This window comes from Rutidosis leptorrhynchoides, chromosome 6, assembly GCF_046630445.1.
Source record: "Rutidosis leptorrhynchoides isolate AG116_Rl617_1_P2 chromosome 6, CSIRO_AGI_Rlap_v1, whole genome shotgun sequence".
NCBI classification, from domain to species: domain Eukaryota; kingdom Viridiplantae; phylum Streptophyta; class Magnoliopsida; order Asterales; family Asteraceae; genus Rutidosis; species Rutidosis leptorrhynchoides.
Genome location: NC_092338.1, coordinates 76,742,397 through 76,757,783, shown reverse-complemented (window position 1 = coordinate 76,757,783; position 15,387 = coordinate 76,742,397). Strand labels below are relative to the sequence as shown.

Below are 15,387 nucleotides of genomic sequence, written 5' to 3'. Positions count from 1 at the left end.
AAGTTACATGGTATATTGTCCGCAAACGCAGATGTTTTCGCATGGAGCGAATCAGATATGACAGGTGTCCCGCGGGACATTGCGGAACATAAATTGCATGTTAATCCATCGCTCACACCTGTTAGACAAAAGAAGCGGCATATGGCTTTAGACCGCAGTGATTGGCTATGCGCAGAAGTAGACAACCTTGTGAAAGCAAACATTCTACGCGAAGTGCGTTATCAAACATGGGTTGCCAATCCGGTGTTGGTGAAAAAGGCTGATGGTAACTGGCGAATGTGCGTTGATTTTAAAGACATTAACAAAGCATGTCCTAAAGACAATTACCCTCTCCCGGAGATAGACTGGAAGGTTGACTCTTTGTCTGGATTCAGATATAAGTGCTTTCTGGACGCATACAAAGGTTATCACCAAATTCTAATGGCTCCGGAAGACGAAGACAAGACTGCTTTTCATACGCTGCAGGGTATTTATTGTTACACAAAGATGCCTTTCGGCTTGAAGAACGCGGGCGCGACCTATCAGCGTGTAATTGACGCAGCATTCAAGCCTCAAATTGGCAGAAATCTTGAAGCGTATGTCGATGACTTGGTAATCAAAAGCAACACCGAAGAAGACATGCTCGCCGATATCCTAGAAACGTTTGCGTCTCTGCGAAGGATAAACATGAAGCTTAATCCGCTTAAATGTAGCTTTGGAGAGGAGGAAGGCAAGTTTCTAGGTCATGTGGTGACAGCGCGGGGTATCAAGGCTAATCCCAAAAAGATTGAAGCTATTGATAATTTACCATCTCCGAAAACAAAGAAAGATGTGCAGTCTCTCACTGGGAAGCTCGCAGCAATCACGCGGTTTTTGTCAAAAGCCGCAGAGCGTCAGCTACCATTCTTTAACACTTTGAAAAACTGTTTGAAGAAAAAGGATTTTGTCTGGACTCAGGAAGCAGAATCAGCCTTTCAGGAGATGAAAAAGGTGCTTGCAGAGTTACCAACACTTACTGCGCCAGTCCCTGGGGAGACGTTAACGCTGTACCTTGCGGCATCAAAGGAAGCAATCAGTTCAGTTCTCATCGCAGACCGCGAAAAGGTAACTTATCAATTTACTTGCATTATTTATTTCGCAGAACTTTAACGCTGAGGTTTTCTCAGACACAAATGCCGGTCTACTTCGTAAGCAAGACGCTGACATCAAGCGAAGTAAACTACTCGCCAATAGAGAAGTTAGTATATGCGCTTGTCCATACAGCGCAGCGTTTACGCCGATACTTTCAAGCACATCCGATTGTGGTTCTAACTGATCAGCCAATCAAACAGGTTGGTACATGATTACTTTGCGGCAATGACCGGGGTTACCGCATTGACTAACGCAATCATTTTATTTCATTCAGGTACTGTACAAGCCCGAGATTTCTGGCCGAATGGCCAAGTGGGCAGTCGAATTGGGAGAACATGAAATAAACTTTTCTTCACGCAGTGCGGTTAAGGGTCAAATACTTGCTGACTACCTAGCAGAAATACCTGCGGATGTCGAAGCGTCAGCAGAACATCAAGATCCGCCCGCACCTGTTCTATCACCATGGGAATTATACACCGATGGTGCGTGTAGCGCATCTGGCGCAGGCGCAGGTGTAATTTTGACAGGTCCAGGCGGTGAGGAACATACGTACGCACTGCGGTTTAATTTTGCTGTCACAAACAATGAAGCAGAGTATGAGGCTCTGCTAGCAGGTATGCGCATCGCGCATAAGTTGAATGTTAAAATCTTGCACGCTTACGTGGATTCAAAGCTAGTATGCAATCAAGTCTGCGGAGACTTCGAAGCGCACGACATTGCTATGCAGCAATATTTATCGCTTGTTCATAATCTCGCTGACCAGTTCGAGGCTTTTCAAATCTCGCACGTAATGCGGGGGCAAAATAAGAAGGCGGATGCGCTAAGCAAACTAGCTGCCTTGGCTTTTGATCATATGGGTAAGAAAATTCTAATAGAGGAACTCAACGCAAAATCTATTGTCATGATGCCTCTAGTGGCACCGGTTGAGGAATCAAGCCCAACGTGGATGACGCCCATCATCGCTTTTTTACGGGACGGCACTTCACCCGCGGACTCCTCTGATGCGAAGAAAGTCCGCACAAAGGCACCGCTTTATGCCCTTGAGGGTGACGTCTTGTATCGAAAAAACTATTTGGGACCGCATTTAAGGTGCATAGGTCCGAAAGAGGCAGAGGAAGTTATACGCGAGGTGCATGAGGGTGCATGCGCCCTTCATTCGGGACACAGGTCCATTGTGTCAAAAATCATGCGGTTAGGTTATTATTGGCCTACTATGTACGCAGACACGGCGCGTATTGTCAAGCAATGCGAATCATGCCAAATACATGCACCTATCAGCAGGGCACCTGCGCATCCAATGATACCGGTCTCCTCACCATGGCCATTCTGCAAATGGGCGATCGACATAGTCGGACCATTCCCCAAAGGCCAAGGTAATATTGCCATTCATTTGCTAAATATGCTACTTACGTCATTATCTTACGCATACTCTGCACATGCAGGAAATGTCAAATTCTTAATTGTTGCAATCGATTACTTCACGAAGTGGGTCGAAGCGAAACCGCTGGCAACAATTTCAGGGAGAAGAGTGCGGAATTTTGTATGGGAAGACATTGTCTGTCGATTCGGCATACCTAATGAAATTGTTAGTGATAACGGTACACAATTTGCCGGCGATCCTTTTCGCAGTTGGTGTGCGGAGCTTAATATTAAGCAAACTTTTACTTCAGTTGCGCATCCGCAGGCGAATGGCCAGTGCGAAGTTACCAACCGAGATATAGTTGCTGGAATCAAGGCAAGGTTGGGTCATGACCGCGTTGGTTGGGTGGATGAGCTTCCAAAGGTTTTATGGGCGCATAGAACCACACCCAAAGCAAGCACTGGTGAGACTCCGTTTAGTTTGGTTTATGGGTCAGAAGCTGTTGTACCCGCAGAGATTGGGGTACCAACGTTCCGCATACAAAACTTTGATGAGCAAAATAACTCTGAAGCTCTGCGGGAAAATCTTAATCTGCTTGAAGAACGCAGACTCTCTGCGGCTGTTAACGAAGCAAATAACAAGCAGAAAATCGCAAAGTATTACAATCAGCGTGTGCGTTCACGCACTTATAAGTGCGGTGATTTGGTTTGGCGCCAGAACGATGCAAGTCATGCGGAAGATACGGGGAAACTGGGACCTCGTTGGGAGGGCCCATACAGGGTAGCAAAAGCAAGCAACACCGGGGCATACCATCTAGAGACATTAGATGGCAAACCTGTGAAACGCACTTGGCATGCGACGTTATTGAAAAAATGTTACATGTAGCTAGATGGACTTGATCACTCCAATTTGTTTAGCACATTATTTTATTTTTCATCCTTTCGGATATGTCGCAGTTGTAATCATAATTAATGCCAAATAAAAATAATTACATGCGCATACTTTTGTTGTCCATTTATATTTTTTATGCGTTTCCTGCCTACTTAAGGGGTGTCCTCTAGCCCCCGTGCGGCAGAAGCCTGTTTGGTTACAAGGCTAGACAATAACGGCAGGCGAAGGGAATTGGTTTTCCCCTAGCCAAGCGCCACGCAGACTAGATGGCTGCAAAGTCGACTTTAAAAAAAAAATACAAGCATTGGTTTGCTTGTGCGTAATCGCTCTCGCATTGGTTTGCTTGAGGAACTCCTAAGCATAAAAACATTGGTTTGTTTTTAGTTGCGTTTGCTTACCATACAACTAATAGTGCACCTCTAGTACATGACAAAGCAATAGCGCAGTAGCTTTTGAGTCTAAATTATTAAAGGTAAGTTAAAATATTGGTTTATTTTGCGCAGTACCATCCGCATACGCATAAGTTGAGGTTAACTATGCGCATGCGCATGCGGTTCATAATTTGTTTTGATTCGCGATATATAAACAAGGACATCACGCATGCATAACAGACAAACATATATACACATCCAAATAAATTATTACATAAGTAATTGTTTCACATGCCTGCCCAACATGGGACTTAGGGCTCCAAAATACATTTACAATTACCTGCCTAAGATTAGGGCTTACGGCACAAACTACTCTAGTAATCCTCCTTCAAAAACCCATCAAGCGGCATCGTCGGGTCAGCCGCAAACGCATTGATCAAAGGGATAGGGATGGACTTGATTGCCTCTTCCGCCTCCAGCAGCGCCACGGCCGTTCCCTCCTTTAATTTCTTTTGGACAATGTCGGGGAACGGTGGAGTTAGGCCGCATGCCTGGATCACTTCCCGCACAGCCTTGTTCACCTCATGGTCCTTGACCGCATCGACATAGGCATTAAACCGGTCGGACACGGGCTCGGAGTCCATCACTTTCTGCGCAATTGCGGGAAGTGCGGTGCGCAGCATTGTCATATCTGCCTCGGCCAGCTCGCGGTTGGTAACCGCATCGTCCCTCTCCCTCGTCACCTTTTCCAACTCCAGCCTCACTCGCTCAGTTTCCCCCTTTGCCTGATCAACCGCACCCACAAGCTCTTGGTTCTTTTTTCTTTCTTGAATCAAGAAGGTCTTGGTTTCGGCCGCAGTCAATTCAACAGCTTTGCGGGCCTCCTCAGCAGCGTCCCTGTCCTTCTTTGCCTGATCTACACCCGCCTGCAGCAAACCCAACTCCACCTCTTTGCGCAGTGCAACATCGTATAGGCTGGAGGATCGACGGGCTTGATCCGCAAACATCCCAAAGAACACCAGCCCGTTCTGGACAAAGGCGTTGAGCGCCTGGTTAAACGGCAGCGCGGCCAGTTGCTCGCGGAACTCTGCTGGGAAGATTTGCTGCAAGAATGCAGATTGCTCCGCAGCATTTTCTGCGGAGGACTGGCAAAGTTGGCGGAGGTTGGCAACACGGAAGCTGCCTTGCGGAGGAGGTAATGTAGACTCAGACTCGACGGGGATCGCCTTGTCTTTGGATGTGGCAGTGGCCTGCAGCTCGGGGTTGACCCGCGGTGTTGTTGGCTGCGTCTCCTCCACATGCTCTGCAAAATACTCAGATTAGTACGCAGATTTTTCTACGCGGTATACATGCGAAAAAATAAACGCTCACCATTAATGGGGGGAGGTAGGTCTGCGGACCACGGCTCGATGGCAACAAAATTATCGTTGCGCATATCCTCTAGCTGCTTAGGAGTCTTCTTCTTCTTCTTCTGAGCCTCGGACGTCCCAGCCGCCTTGCGTTTATTGCCTGACTCCGCAGACCTTTCCTCCACATGTTCGCTAGCAGCTGCCTGCTCTAGCTGTTTGTCCACATCCTGCTTGCGGAAAGAGATCCCAGCAATCTCCTCCGCGGTAAGCACCTTCTTCATCCTCATCTCTGCAAACAATAAACGCCTGCGTTAGAAAATATACAAAAATTTATGTAAGTACGCGTTTATGCTATTCCTACCCTTTCCATCGGGGCCAACTATGGCCGGCCGCACATCCTCCCAAGGCCAATACGCGGAGATCTTCCCCAACCGCAGCATAACATTACCATACGAACGGTGCACCAGTTGTGCGTTGACGCACTGCTTCAACAACCTTTTCTCCTCGTTATCCAACGCTGGCATCTTGTTCACATCTTTTTCTACCTTCTCGCACCAAATGAGCGTCTGCGGGAAGCCAGTGCCTACTACGGTCTGGTCGACAAAGAAAAAAGTTTCTTTCCAACTTCCCGCATTCGATTTCGGGGTTTTTGTGAAATTTTGGCTTGCGAAGAAGGTGAACCAAGATTTATGGTGGTTGGCTAAGCGGAATAGGTGGCAAAAAACCTTCACCAATGGTACTGTGTCGAGTGCAACACACCACATCTCGAATAGAACGATTTTGCCTATAGCATACGGGTGCAATTGCCCTAGCCCTACTTTGAAATGATCTAGTACGCCTAAAAAGAAGTCGGTGGGTGGAACCCTAAAATTACCATGCTTAAAAGCATGTTCGTAGATCGCCACCTTATTTTCTGGTGGCTGATGGGCTCGCTGGCTAGGCAGTGGTGGTACCGGATTGTAACCCGCTAGAGGGGGGTATTGCTTAACTAAGTGGTCGATGTTTTTCTGGCCTATGTTGGACTCTACATTCTCTACGAAAGTTTCATTAGCTTTGGTCATTTTTAGATGAATGGAGAACGACTGACCTTTAAATGACTATCGGAATATGACGGAGTTGATCGGAATTGATAGGATTTGGAGGCGAGAGCGTATTTGGGAAGCTTGACACCGGAAAAGTGAAAATGTGTGTGATTTGGGGCTATTTATAGGCAAGATTGGGGGAGCGTGGGTTGGAATGGTGTGATCGTGGCCATACACGTGTAATGCAATCGACGGGTAGCATTTGCAGATCGCGCGTGGTGTCAGTTAAGAATGATTACAAACACGCGCGTGGTTCGCACGAGCCTGCGGCACTGTTACTTTATGTCTTGTCAGCCGAATGGGCTTCTGCGATTGTGACAGGCATCGAGGCGCACGCGAGGACATTAAATGCTCGTCGTCCTTTTGTTTTCTCTTTTTCGCTTAATAGTTTGATATCATATGACTTGCGTCATATAACATCAAACTGGGGGGACTTAATGATACCGCAGCCCGCATGCGCATGTAACATACACACGGGCATGCGCTATGGTGCGTATGCGGGGTGCTCTCATGCGTCATGCGGCATGCGGATCCGTATCTGGTCCCTTTACGGCGGTTGCTTAGCTAACAAGCAAATATCTTTTCCATAATTATATCCGTGATTCGGGGGAGATGGTTATGGAAACGATTATCACTATCCTATGACGGTTCTAGAATTAGGGTTTGCCTATAAATACAAACCCTAATCGTCGTTAGCAACATACCACGTTACGTAGCCATCTTCTACCACACATCCTACGTAACTTACATCCTCTATCATCTTCTAAAGGTTAACAGGTTAGTCCTTTATTAACTGGTACCTACAATCTTGCTTGGGGCCTTCTGATCGATGGACGTCATCGAAGGTGGACTTAATCACTTGGCCACCCCGCCGACATCATCATGTCGGCCAGGGTTATTCACGGTAGCCGGACCGGAGAGCCACGTTCTAAGATCCTTAAACCCCTCCTTTACGTTGAGCAAGCATGTTAAGACCCCTCGGTTAAAACATGCATGATCAATATCATATTAAGATATATTAATATATTATAATATCATGATAATATAATTATTTAACATCTCATTAGATATAATAAACATTGGGTTAACAACATTTAACAAGATCGTTAACTTAAAGGTTTCAAATCAACATTTACATGTGACGACTAACGATGACTTAACGACTCCGTTAAAATGTATATACATGTAGTGTTTTAATATGTATTCATACACTTTTGAAAGACTTCAAGACACTTATCAAAATACTTCTACTTAACAAAAATGCTTACAATTACATCCTCGTTCAGTTTCATCAACAATTCTACTCGTATGCACCCGTATTCGTACTCGTACAATACACAGCTTTTAGATGTATGTACTATTGGTATATACACTCCAATGATCAGCTCTTAGTAGCCCATGTGAGTCACCTAACACATGTGGGAACTATCATTTGGCAACTAGAATGAAATATCTCATAAAATTACAAAAATATTAGTAATCATTCATGACTTATTTACATGAAACAAAATTACATATCCTTTATATCCAATCCATATACCAACGACCAAAAACACCTACAAACACTTTCATTCTTCAATTTTCTTCATCTAATTGATCTCTCTCAAGTTCCATCTTCAAGTTCTAAGTGTTCTTCATATATTCCATAAGTATAGTTTCATAAAAATCAAGAATACTTTCAAGTTTGCAAGTCTACTTCCAAGCTTTCTAATCCATTCCAAGTAATCATCTAAGATCAAGGAACCTTTGTTATTTATCGTAGGTTATATTTCTAATTCAAGGTAATATTCATATTCAAACTTTGATTCAATTTCTGTAACTATAACAATCTTATTTCGAGTGAAAATCTTACTTGAACTGTTTTCGTGTCATGATTCTGCTTCAAGAACTTTCAAGCCATCCAAGGATCCTTTGAAGCTAGATCCATTTTTCTCATTTCCAGTAGTTTTATCCAGAAAACTTGAGGTAGTAATGATGTTCATAACATCATTCGATTCATACATATAAAGCTATCTTATTCGAAGGTTTAAACTTGTAATCACTAGAACATAGTTTAGTTAATTCTAAACTTATACGCAAACAAAAGTTAATCCTTCTAACTTGACTTTTAAAATCAACTAAACACATGTTCTATATCTATATGATATGCTAACTTAATGATTTAAAACCTGGAAACACAATGAACACCATAAAATCGGATATACGCCGTCGTAGTGAAACCGGGGGCTGTTTTGGGTTAGTTAATTAAAAACTATGATAAACTTTGATTTAAAAGTTGTTCTTCTGGGAAAATGATTTTTCTTATGAACATGAAACTATATCCAAAAATCATGGTTAAACTCAAAGTAGAAGTATGTTTTCCAAAATGGTCATCTAGACGTCGTTCTTTCGACTGAAATGACTACCTTTACAAAAATGACTTGTAACTTATTTTTTCGAATATAAACCTATGATTTTTATATTTAGATTCATAAAATAGAGTTCAATATGAAACCATAGCAATTTGATTCACTCAAATCGGATTTAAAACGAAGAAGTTATGGGTAAAACAAGATTGGATATTTTTTGATTGTTGTAGCTACGGGAAATATTGTAACAATTCTATACAAATCATATCCTAGCTAACTTATATTGTATTGTACATGTATTCTAATGTAATCTTGGGATACCATAGACACGTATGCAAATGTTTTGACATATCATATCGACCCATGTATATATATTATTTGGAACAACCATAGACACTCTATATGTAGTAATGTTGGAGTTAGCTATACAGGGTTGAGGTTGATTCCAAAAATATATATACTTTGAGTTGTGATCTATCCTGAGACGTGTATACACTGGGTCGTGGATTAATTCAAGATAATATATATCGATTTATTTCTGTACATCTAATTGTGGACAACTAGTTGTAGGTTACTAACGAGGACAGCTGACTTAATAAACTTAAAACATTAAAACGTATTAAAAATGGTGTAAATATATTTTGAACATACTTTGATATATATGTACATATTTGTTATAGGTTCGTGAATCGACCAGTGGCCAAGTCTTACTTCCCGACGAAGTAAAAATCTGTGAAAGTGAGTTATAGTCCCACTTTTAAAATCTAATATTTTGGGATGAGAATACATGCAGTTTTATAAATGTTTTACGAAATAGACACAAGTAATTGAAACTACATTATATGAGTGAATGATCGAAGCCGAATATGCCCCTTTTGCTTGGTAACCTAAGAATTAGTAAACCGATCTGCTAATTGACGCGAATCCTAAAGATAGATCTATTGGGCCTAACAAACCCCATCCAAAGTACCGGATGCTTTAGTACTTCAAAATTTATATCATATTCGAAGGGTGTCCTGGAATGATGGAGATATTCTTATATATGCATCTTGTTAATGTCGGTTACCAGGTGTTCACCATATGAATGATTTTTATCTCTATGTATGGGATGTGTATTGAAATATGAAATCTTGTGGTCTATTGTTACGATTTGATATATATAGGTTAAACCTGTAACTCACCAACATTTTTGTTGACGTTTAAAGCATGTTTATTCTCAAGTGAATACTAAGAGCTTCCGCTGTTGCATACTAAAATAAGGACAAGATTTGGAGTCGATGTTTGTATGATATTGTGTAAAAACTGCATTCAAGAAACATATGTCGATGTAATATATTTCTATTGTAAACCATTATGTAATGGTCATGTGTAAACCGTATATTTTAGATTATCATTATTTGATAATCTACGTAATGCTTTTAAAACCTTTATTGATAAAATAAAGGTTATGGTTGTTTTAAAAATGAATGCAGTCTTTGAAAAACGTCTCATATAGAGGTCAAAACCTCGCAACGAAATCAATTAATATGGAACGTTTATAATCAATATGAACGGGACATTTCAATCCTAACTGGATACATACTATTACTTATGAATATAATGCTTTAGTTAACAATAGTACTTGGAAACTTGTGTCTCGCCCATCGGATACGGACATAGTTCGCTCTATGTGGCTATTCAAGCACAATTATAATGCAGACGGTTATTTGAGCAGGTATAAGGCTCGACTCTTTGCTAACGCTTGAAGCCAGCAGGTTGACATGATTGTAATGAGACTTTTATTCCGGCTGTTAAACCGGCATCTATACGTATGGTTCTTAGTTTGGCGATTTCTACACACTGGCGTGTCCACCAACTAGATGTCAAGAACGCCTTTCTACACGGACATGTTTCTAAGACCGTCTATATGCATCAACCTCCCAGGTTTCGCGATCCTCGATTCTCGGATCATGTCTGCTTATTACAGAATTCCTTATACGACCTTAAGCAGGCCCCTCGCCCATGGTTTCAGGAGTTTTCCAATTATGCTCAGCGGATCGGATTTCACTAAAGCCATTGTGACACCTCTCTTTTCATTTATCGTCAGGGATCTGATACAACCTACCTGCTTTTATTTGTTGATGATATTGTTTTGACTGCTTTTTCAACAAGTTTACTACAGCGGATCATCACTTCCTTACATAAGGAATTTGCTATCACAAATTTGGGCCTTTTGAACTACTTTCTTGGCATTACCGCGACTCATAGTGCAATATAGAATGTTCTTATCTCAGAAACAGTATGCTACCGAGATTATTGAGCGAACGGGTGTGCCTACATGTCATCCATGCAGGACCTCAGTTGAACCAGGGGCCAAACTTACCATTCACGACCCTGTTGTGAAAGACTCGACTATGTATCGCAGCATTGAAGGAGATTTACAGTATCTTATGTTTACTCGTACTGAAATCTCTTACGTTGTACAACAGATTTACCTCTTCATGCATAATCCTCGCGAGCAGCATATGCATGCCCTCAAACAGATCATTCGCTATATTCAGGGCACCGCCGATCTTGGTGTACAGCTCTATGCGTCTTCTCCGACTACCTTGTTCGCTTACTGTGACGCTGACTTGGATGGTTTCCCCATTACCAGACGCTTTACTTCTGGCTATTGTGTTTTTCATAGCAACAACCTTCTATCATGGTCGTCCAAGAGGCAACTCATGCCCTCCCATTCCAGTGCAGAGGCAGAGTACAGCGGAGTTTCTATTCCAATACCGTTGCCGAGACTTGCTGGGTCTGTAATCTTTTGCGAGAGCTTCACTATCCCCTCACTTCAGCCACTCTGGTTTATTGTTATAAAGTCAGCTCCGTCTATCTCTCTAATAATCGTGTTCAACATCAGCGGACTAATCACACCGAGATTGATATTCACTTTGTTCACGATGTAGTTGCTCAGGGACATGTACGAGTCTTACATGTTCCGTCCAGATATCAGTTTGACGACATCTTCACCAAGGGTCTACCATTTGCATTATTTGACGAGTTCGGATTCAATTTGAGCGTTTGGAGTATTTCCGCTCCAACTGCGGGGGGATGTTAGCCCATATGTGTTGGGTTTAGTTCATTTGTGCTTGTTAGGGTATTTGCCTATTTATAGGCACATGTTATGTACGATGTACTTATTCATAATAATACAATATTTAGTTCAAACAGTTATAATACGTTTGAAATATGTCGTTTTGGTTAATATCCATATTTATGACGATGTAGTAGTATTATTATATCTATATAAAAAATAAGAAGAAATGTTATTGAATCAATGCTTTGTCACATGTTTCTTAAAAATGCTTTTCTAACGTGATTCATACACTGATCTGATGACCTTCACCAAATATATTAATCTAATTAACTTTGCGTGGTTTCAACTTTCAAGCTTCTCAATTATTTTGTTCAAAAAACTATTCTTTTTCAGTTTTAGAATGTAGAAAATACTAAATTTAACATTCAATAATATTCATCAAGAAAATGTTGAATCATGTTGAATTTGTTGACCTTAGGTTGAACTAGATTACCTGAGTTAGTCATGCAAATAGAAGCAAACACTTTTTTGAAGGATTGCAATTGAACATTCAAAGACGCATTCGTATATGGATTGTTAACACCTCGAGCTTCAAAGAACGACGAATCTAATGCCGTTGCACCAACAACAGCGAAATTTACTCCTTGGTCTATCTTCATCGCATTGTTCATCTTCATTTTCTCATATGGTAATATGTGCATTCCAAGACTCTCAGCTGTATAATTCGGAAATGCATTATCATAATGAAAGGATTAATAATTGGTGATGACTTGAATTCATGCAACCATAAAGTATATATTGGGTCTGTTTTTCACATTAGCTATTAGAAGCTTATAGATATAGAAGTTTAAGTTTATTTTTCTATAGTCTACAACTTTTATTATTATTTGGTAGACAAATGTTTTAAGAGCTTATCAAAAAAATAAACTTTGAAATAAACTACTTTAAGTAGCTTTTGAAAATAATTGCTATAAGCTTATGAACTATAAAATTATATTACTCGTATCTCCCTTTATATTCTTATATTGTCATTAACTTTTTGTTCTTATACGTCATTTTACATTATTATACTTAATTTAGTCAATCATTAAACCTTAGTAAGTTTATTATATACTTATAAAAAATAAGCTATCAACTCTAACTATTAGGTAATTATAAATTTTGACAAACACACACATAGTGTAATTGAGGGTAGATTCAAATCAATGGTTTGAAAAAAAAACTGGACCATCAACAAGATGAAAATTGGAGTGTGTACGTACCAATGAAATCAATGATGAGACGGCCATTAGAGCATCGACCGGTGGCTTTATGAAAGAACGTTTCGCCGTAGGGTAGAAACAAGAAATGTGGTGGTTCACTCTTCGAGTTAGTAACAAATTGTTTCAAGTTTCCAGTATCAGCTAACGAGTCTCCAAAGCTAACAATAGACGTATAGCATGCGTTAACATGCAAGGTAGAACTATATAACAAAATGAAAACGGGTAAACAGGAGAAAATTTTGTTCAAAATCGCCATGAATTGAGTTTTTGAGGTCAAGAAAAATGGGAGGTTTATTAGTACATGACTGAGTATCATCTATCTCTGTTTACTTTGTGTATATATAGATATGATAAAACACTAATTAGTATATATATAATATATATAAATATATAAACACGATGTAATATATATATTAAATATAATAATTGTCACTTGTCAACTGAAAGTGAAAATGGAGTATATGATACTTTATTTGAATAATTATGGCCATTTATTCGTGTGTCCTTTTGTTTCCGGGAGGGTCAGGTGATATGGAGTTTGAAGTTGTGATGTGGTCTAACGGCTGGTAGCCTGACTCTTTTAAGGGAGGTCAGGAGTTCGATTCCTGCTGTCTACTGATGTGTGCGAGGTGGTGTATAAAATAGTTATAATTTTTACAAGGAAATACTATTAAATACGATACAAATTTACACAAGTGATTTATTTATTTATAGAATGGATACACCTAAACCTTGCTACAACACTTATAGGCAGTGTACCTAATCGTACAGTAGTGTAGTTTTTAGTAAGTCCGGTTCGTTCCACAGGGATCTTTTAAACAAGCTTAACGCTATATTTTTAAAAACTATATTTGTAAAAATACAAAAATATATATAAGTAGTATTATTATTATAAAAGAGGGGTTTTTACCGTTTAATGACTGGTTTGTCAATTTTAAAACTTTAGTCGCAGTTAAAACCTAATGTAAAATATTAAAAATAAATATAACTTAATTTAAAGCGTAAAGTAAATAACGATAATGAAATTGCGATAAATAAAAGTGCGATAAAATAAAATTGCGACAATTAAAGAGTACGATAATTAAAAATACAATAAAATGACAATAAATAAAAGTGCGATAATTAAAAGTGCAATTAAATATGAAATATATAAATTATGCTTATTTAAACTTCCGTAATCATGATGTTTGACGTGTTGATTTTAGTTTATTCCCATGGGTTAATTGTCCTTTGTCCTGAATTATTCGATATGTCCATACGGATTTGTCCATAATAGTCCATCAGTCATAAATATAAAGTGCGAAAGTATTCGTCAAATTATTCTTATTCCCGAAGTCAAATATTCAAACTAATTGGGGATTCGAATTGTAACAAAGTCTTAATACTTTGTTTAATGAATACCCCAGGTTATCGACTGCGTGTAAACCAAGGTTTTACTACTTTGTTAACAATTACACCAATTACCCTTGAATGTAATCCACCCCTGTTTCAACAAGTCTATTAACTATTAATCCAATCCCGTGTCCGGTAAAATGAATAATTATTGGTATTTATAGATATCCCGTCCACCGTACCCAGTCAAGCGTATGTGGTTATATATAAATACGTCAAATTATAAGTCTATATATTAAATCAACGAGGTATCATTTAGTTAATATAAAGTCCATTAATAGCTCATAGTCTAATTTCCACAAGTGTCGTTCTTTTATCCAAACACCAATTATGGTACAAAGCCCAATTACTCAATTTTAATATTTAGCCCAACATCACGATTACTTCGGCATTAAATAAGCATAATAATAACTTAGCTACGAGACATTAAATTAAAAATAACATTAACCATAACTTACAGTGATTAAAAATAGCGTAGCGTTACACGGACAAAATTTCGACTTACACCCTTACAACATTCGCTAACATACCCTTATTATTAGAAATTAAAATTAAAATTAAAATATATATATATATATATATATACGTTTATAGATAGAGAGATAGGATGATATATATTTTTAAAACTGAGCCAAAACACGCGAATTTATAGCATGTAGCCTGGATTTCAGGGCCATGCGATCGCATGGAAAATATGCCTACAAGCCATGCGATCGCATGGTGGTAGGTATCAGCTCACACTCCTTCGTTTTCTTGTTTGCCGACGTTTATAATATATAATATAGTATATAAATAATTTATATAATTATTTAAATATTATATTATATTCTTGTGCATAGTTGACTCATAATTTTTAGTCCGTTGCGTCGAGCGTTGAGAGTTGACTTTGGTCCCGGTTCCGGATTTTCGAACGTCCTTGCGTACAATTTAATATCTTGTATTTTGCGTTTCGCGTCTTGTAATCTTGAGACGTTTCTCATTAATAATTGGAACCACTTTGATTGTATTTTGTACTTTTGAGCTTTCTGGTCGCTTGCGTCTTCAATTCATCGAATCTGTCTTTTGTCTTCACCTTTTATTATTTAAACGAATATCACTTGTAAATAGAACAATTGCAACTAAAAGCTTGTCTTTTTTGAGGGATAATGCTATGAAATA

At 39.4% G+C, this 15,387-nt stretch overlaps 1 protein-coding gene across 1 annotated transcript in view; it reads right to left on the bottom strand.

Moving 5' to 3' along the window:
• LOC139853781 (GDSL esterase/lipase At1g28570-like) overlaps window positions 1–13,093 on the bottom strand; it is a 32,204-nt gene extending 19,111 nt beyond the window's left edge. Inside the window, exons 1-2 of the mRNA XM_071843139.1 lie at window positions 12,838–13,093; window positions 12,069–12,290 (exon numbers count right to left, since the gene is read on the bottom strand). Coding sequence (XP_071699240.1) covers window positions 12,069–12,290; window positions 12,838–13,093 — 478 coding nt within the window. The remainder of the gene's footprint in view (window positions 1–12,068; window positions 12,291–12,837) is intronic.
• Between the last annotated feature and the right edge of the window lie 2,294 nt (window positions 13,094–15,387).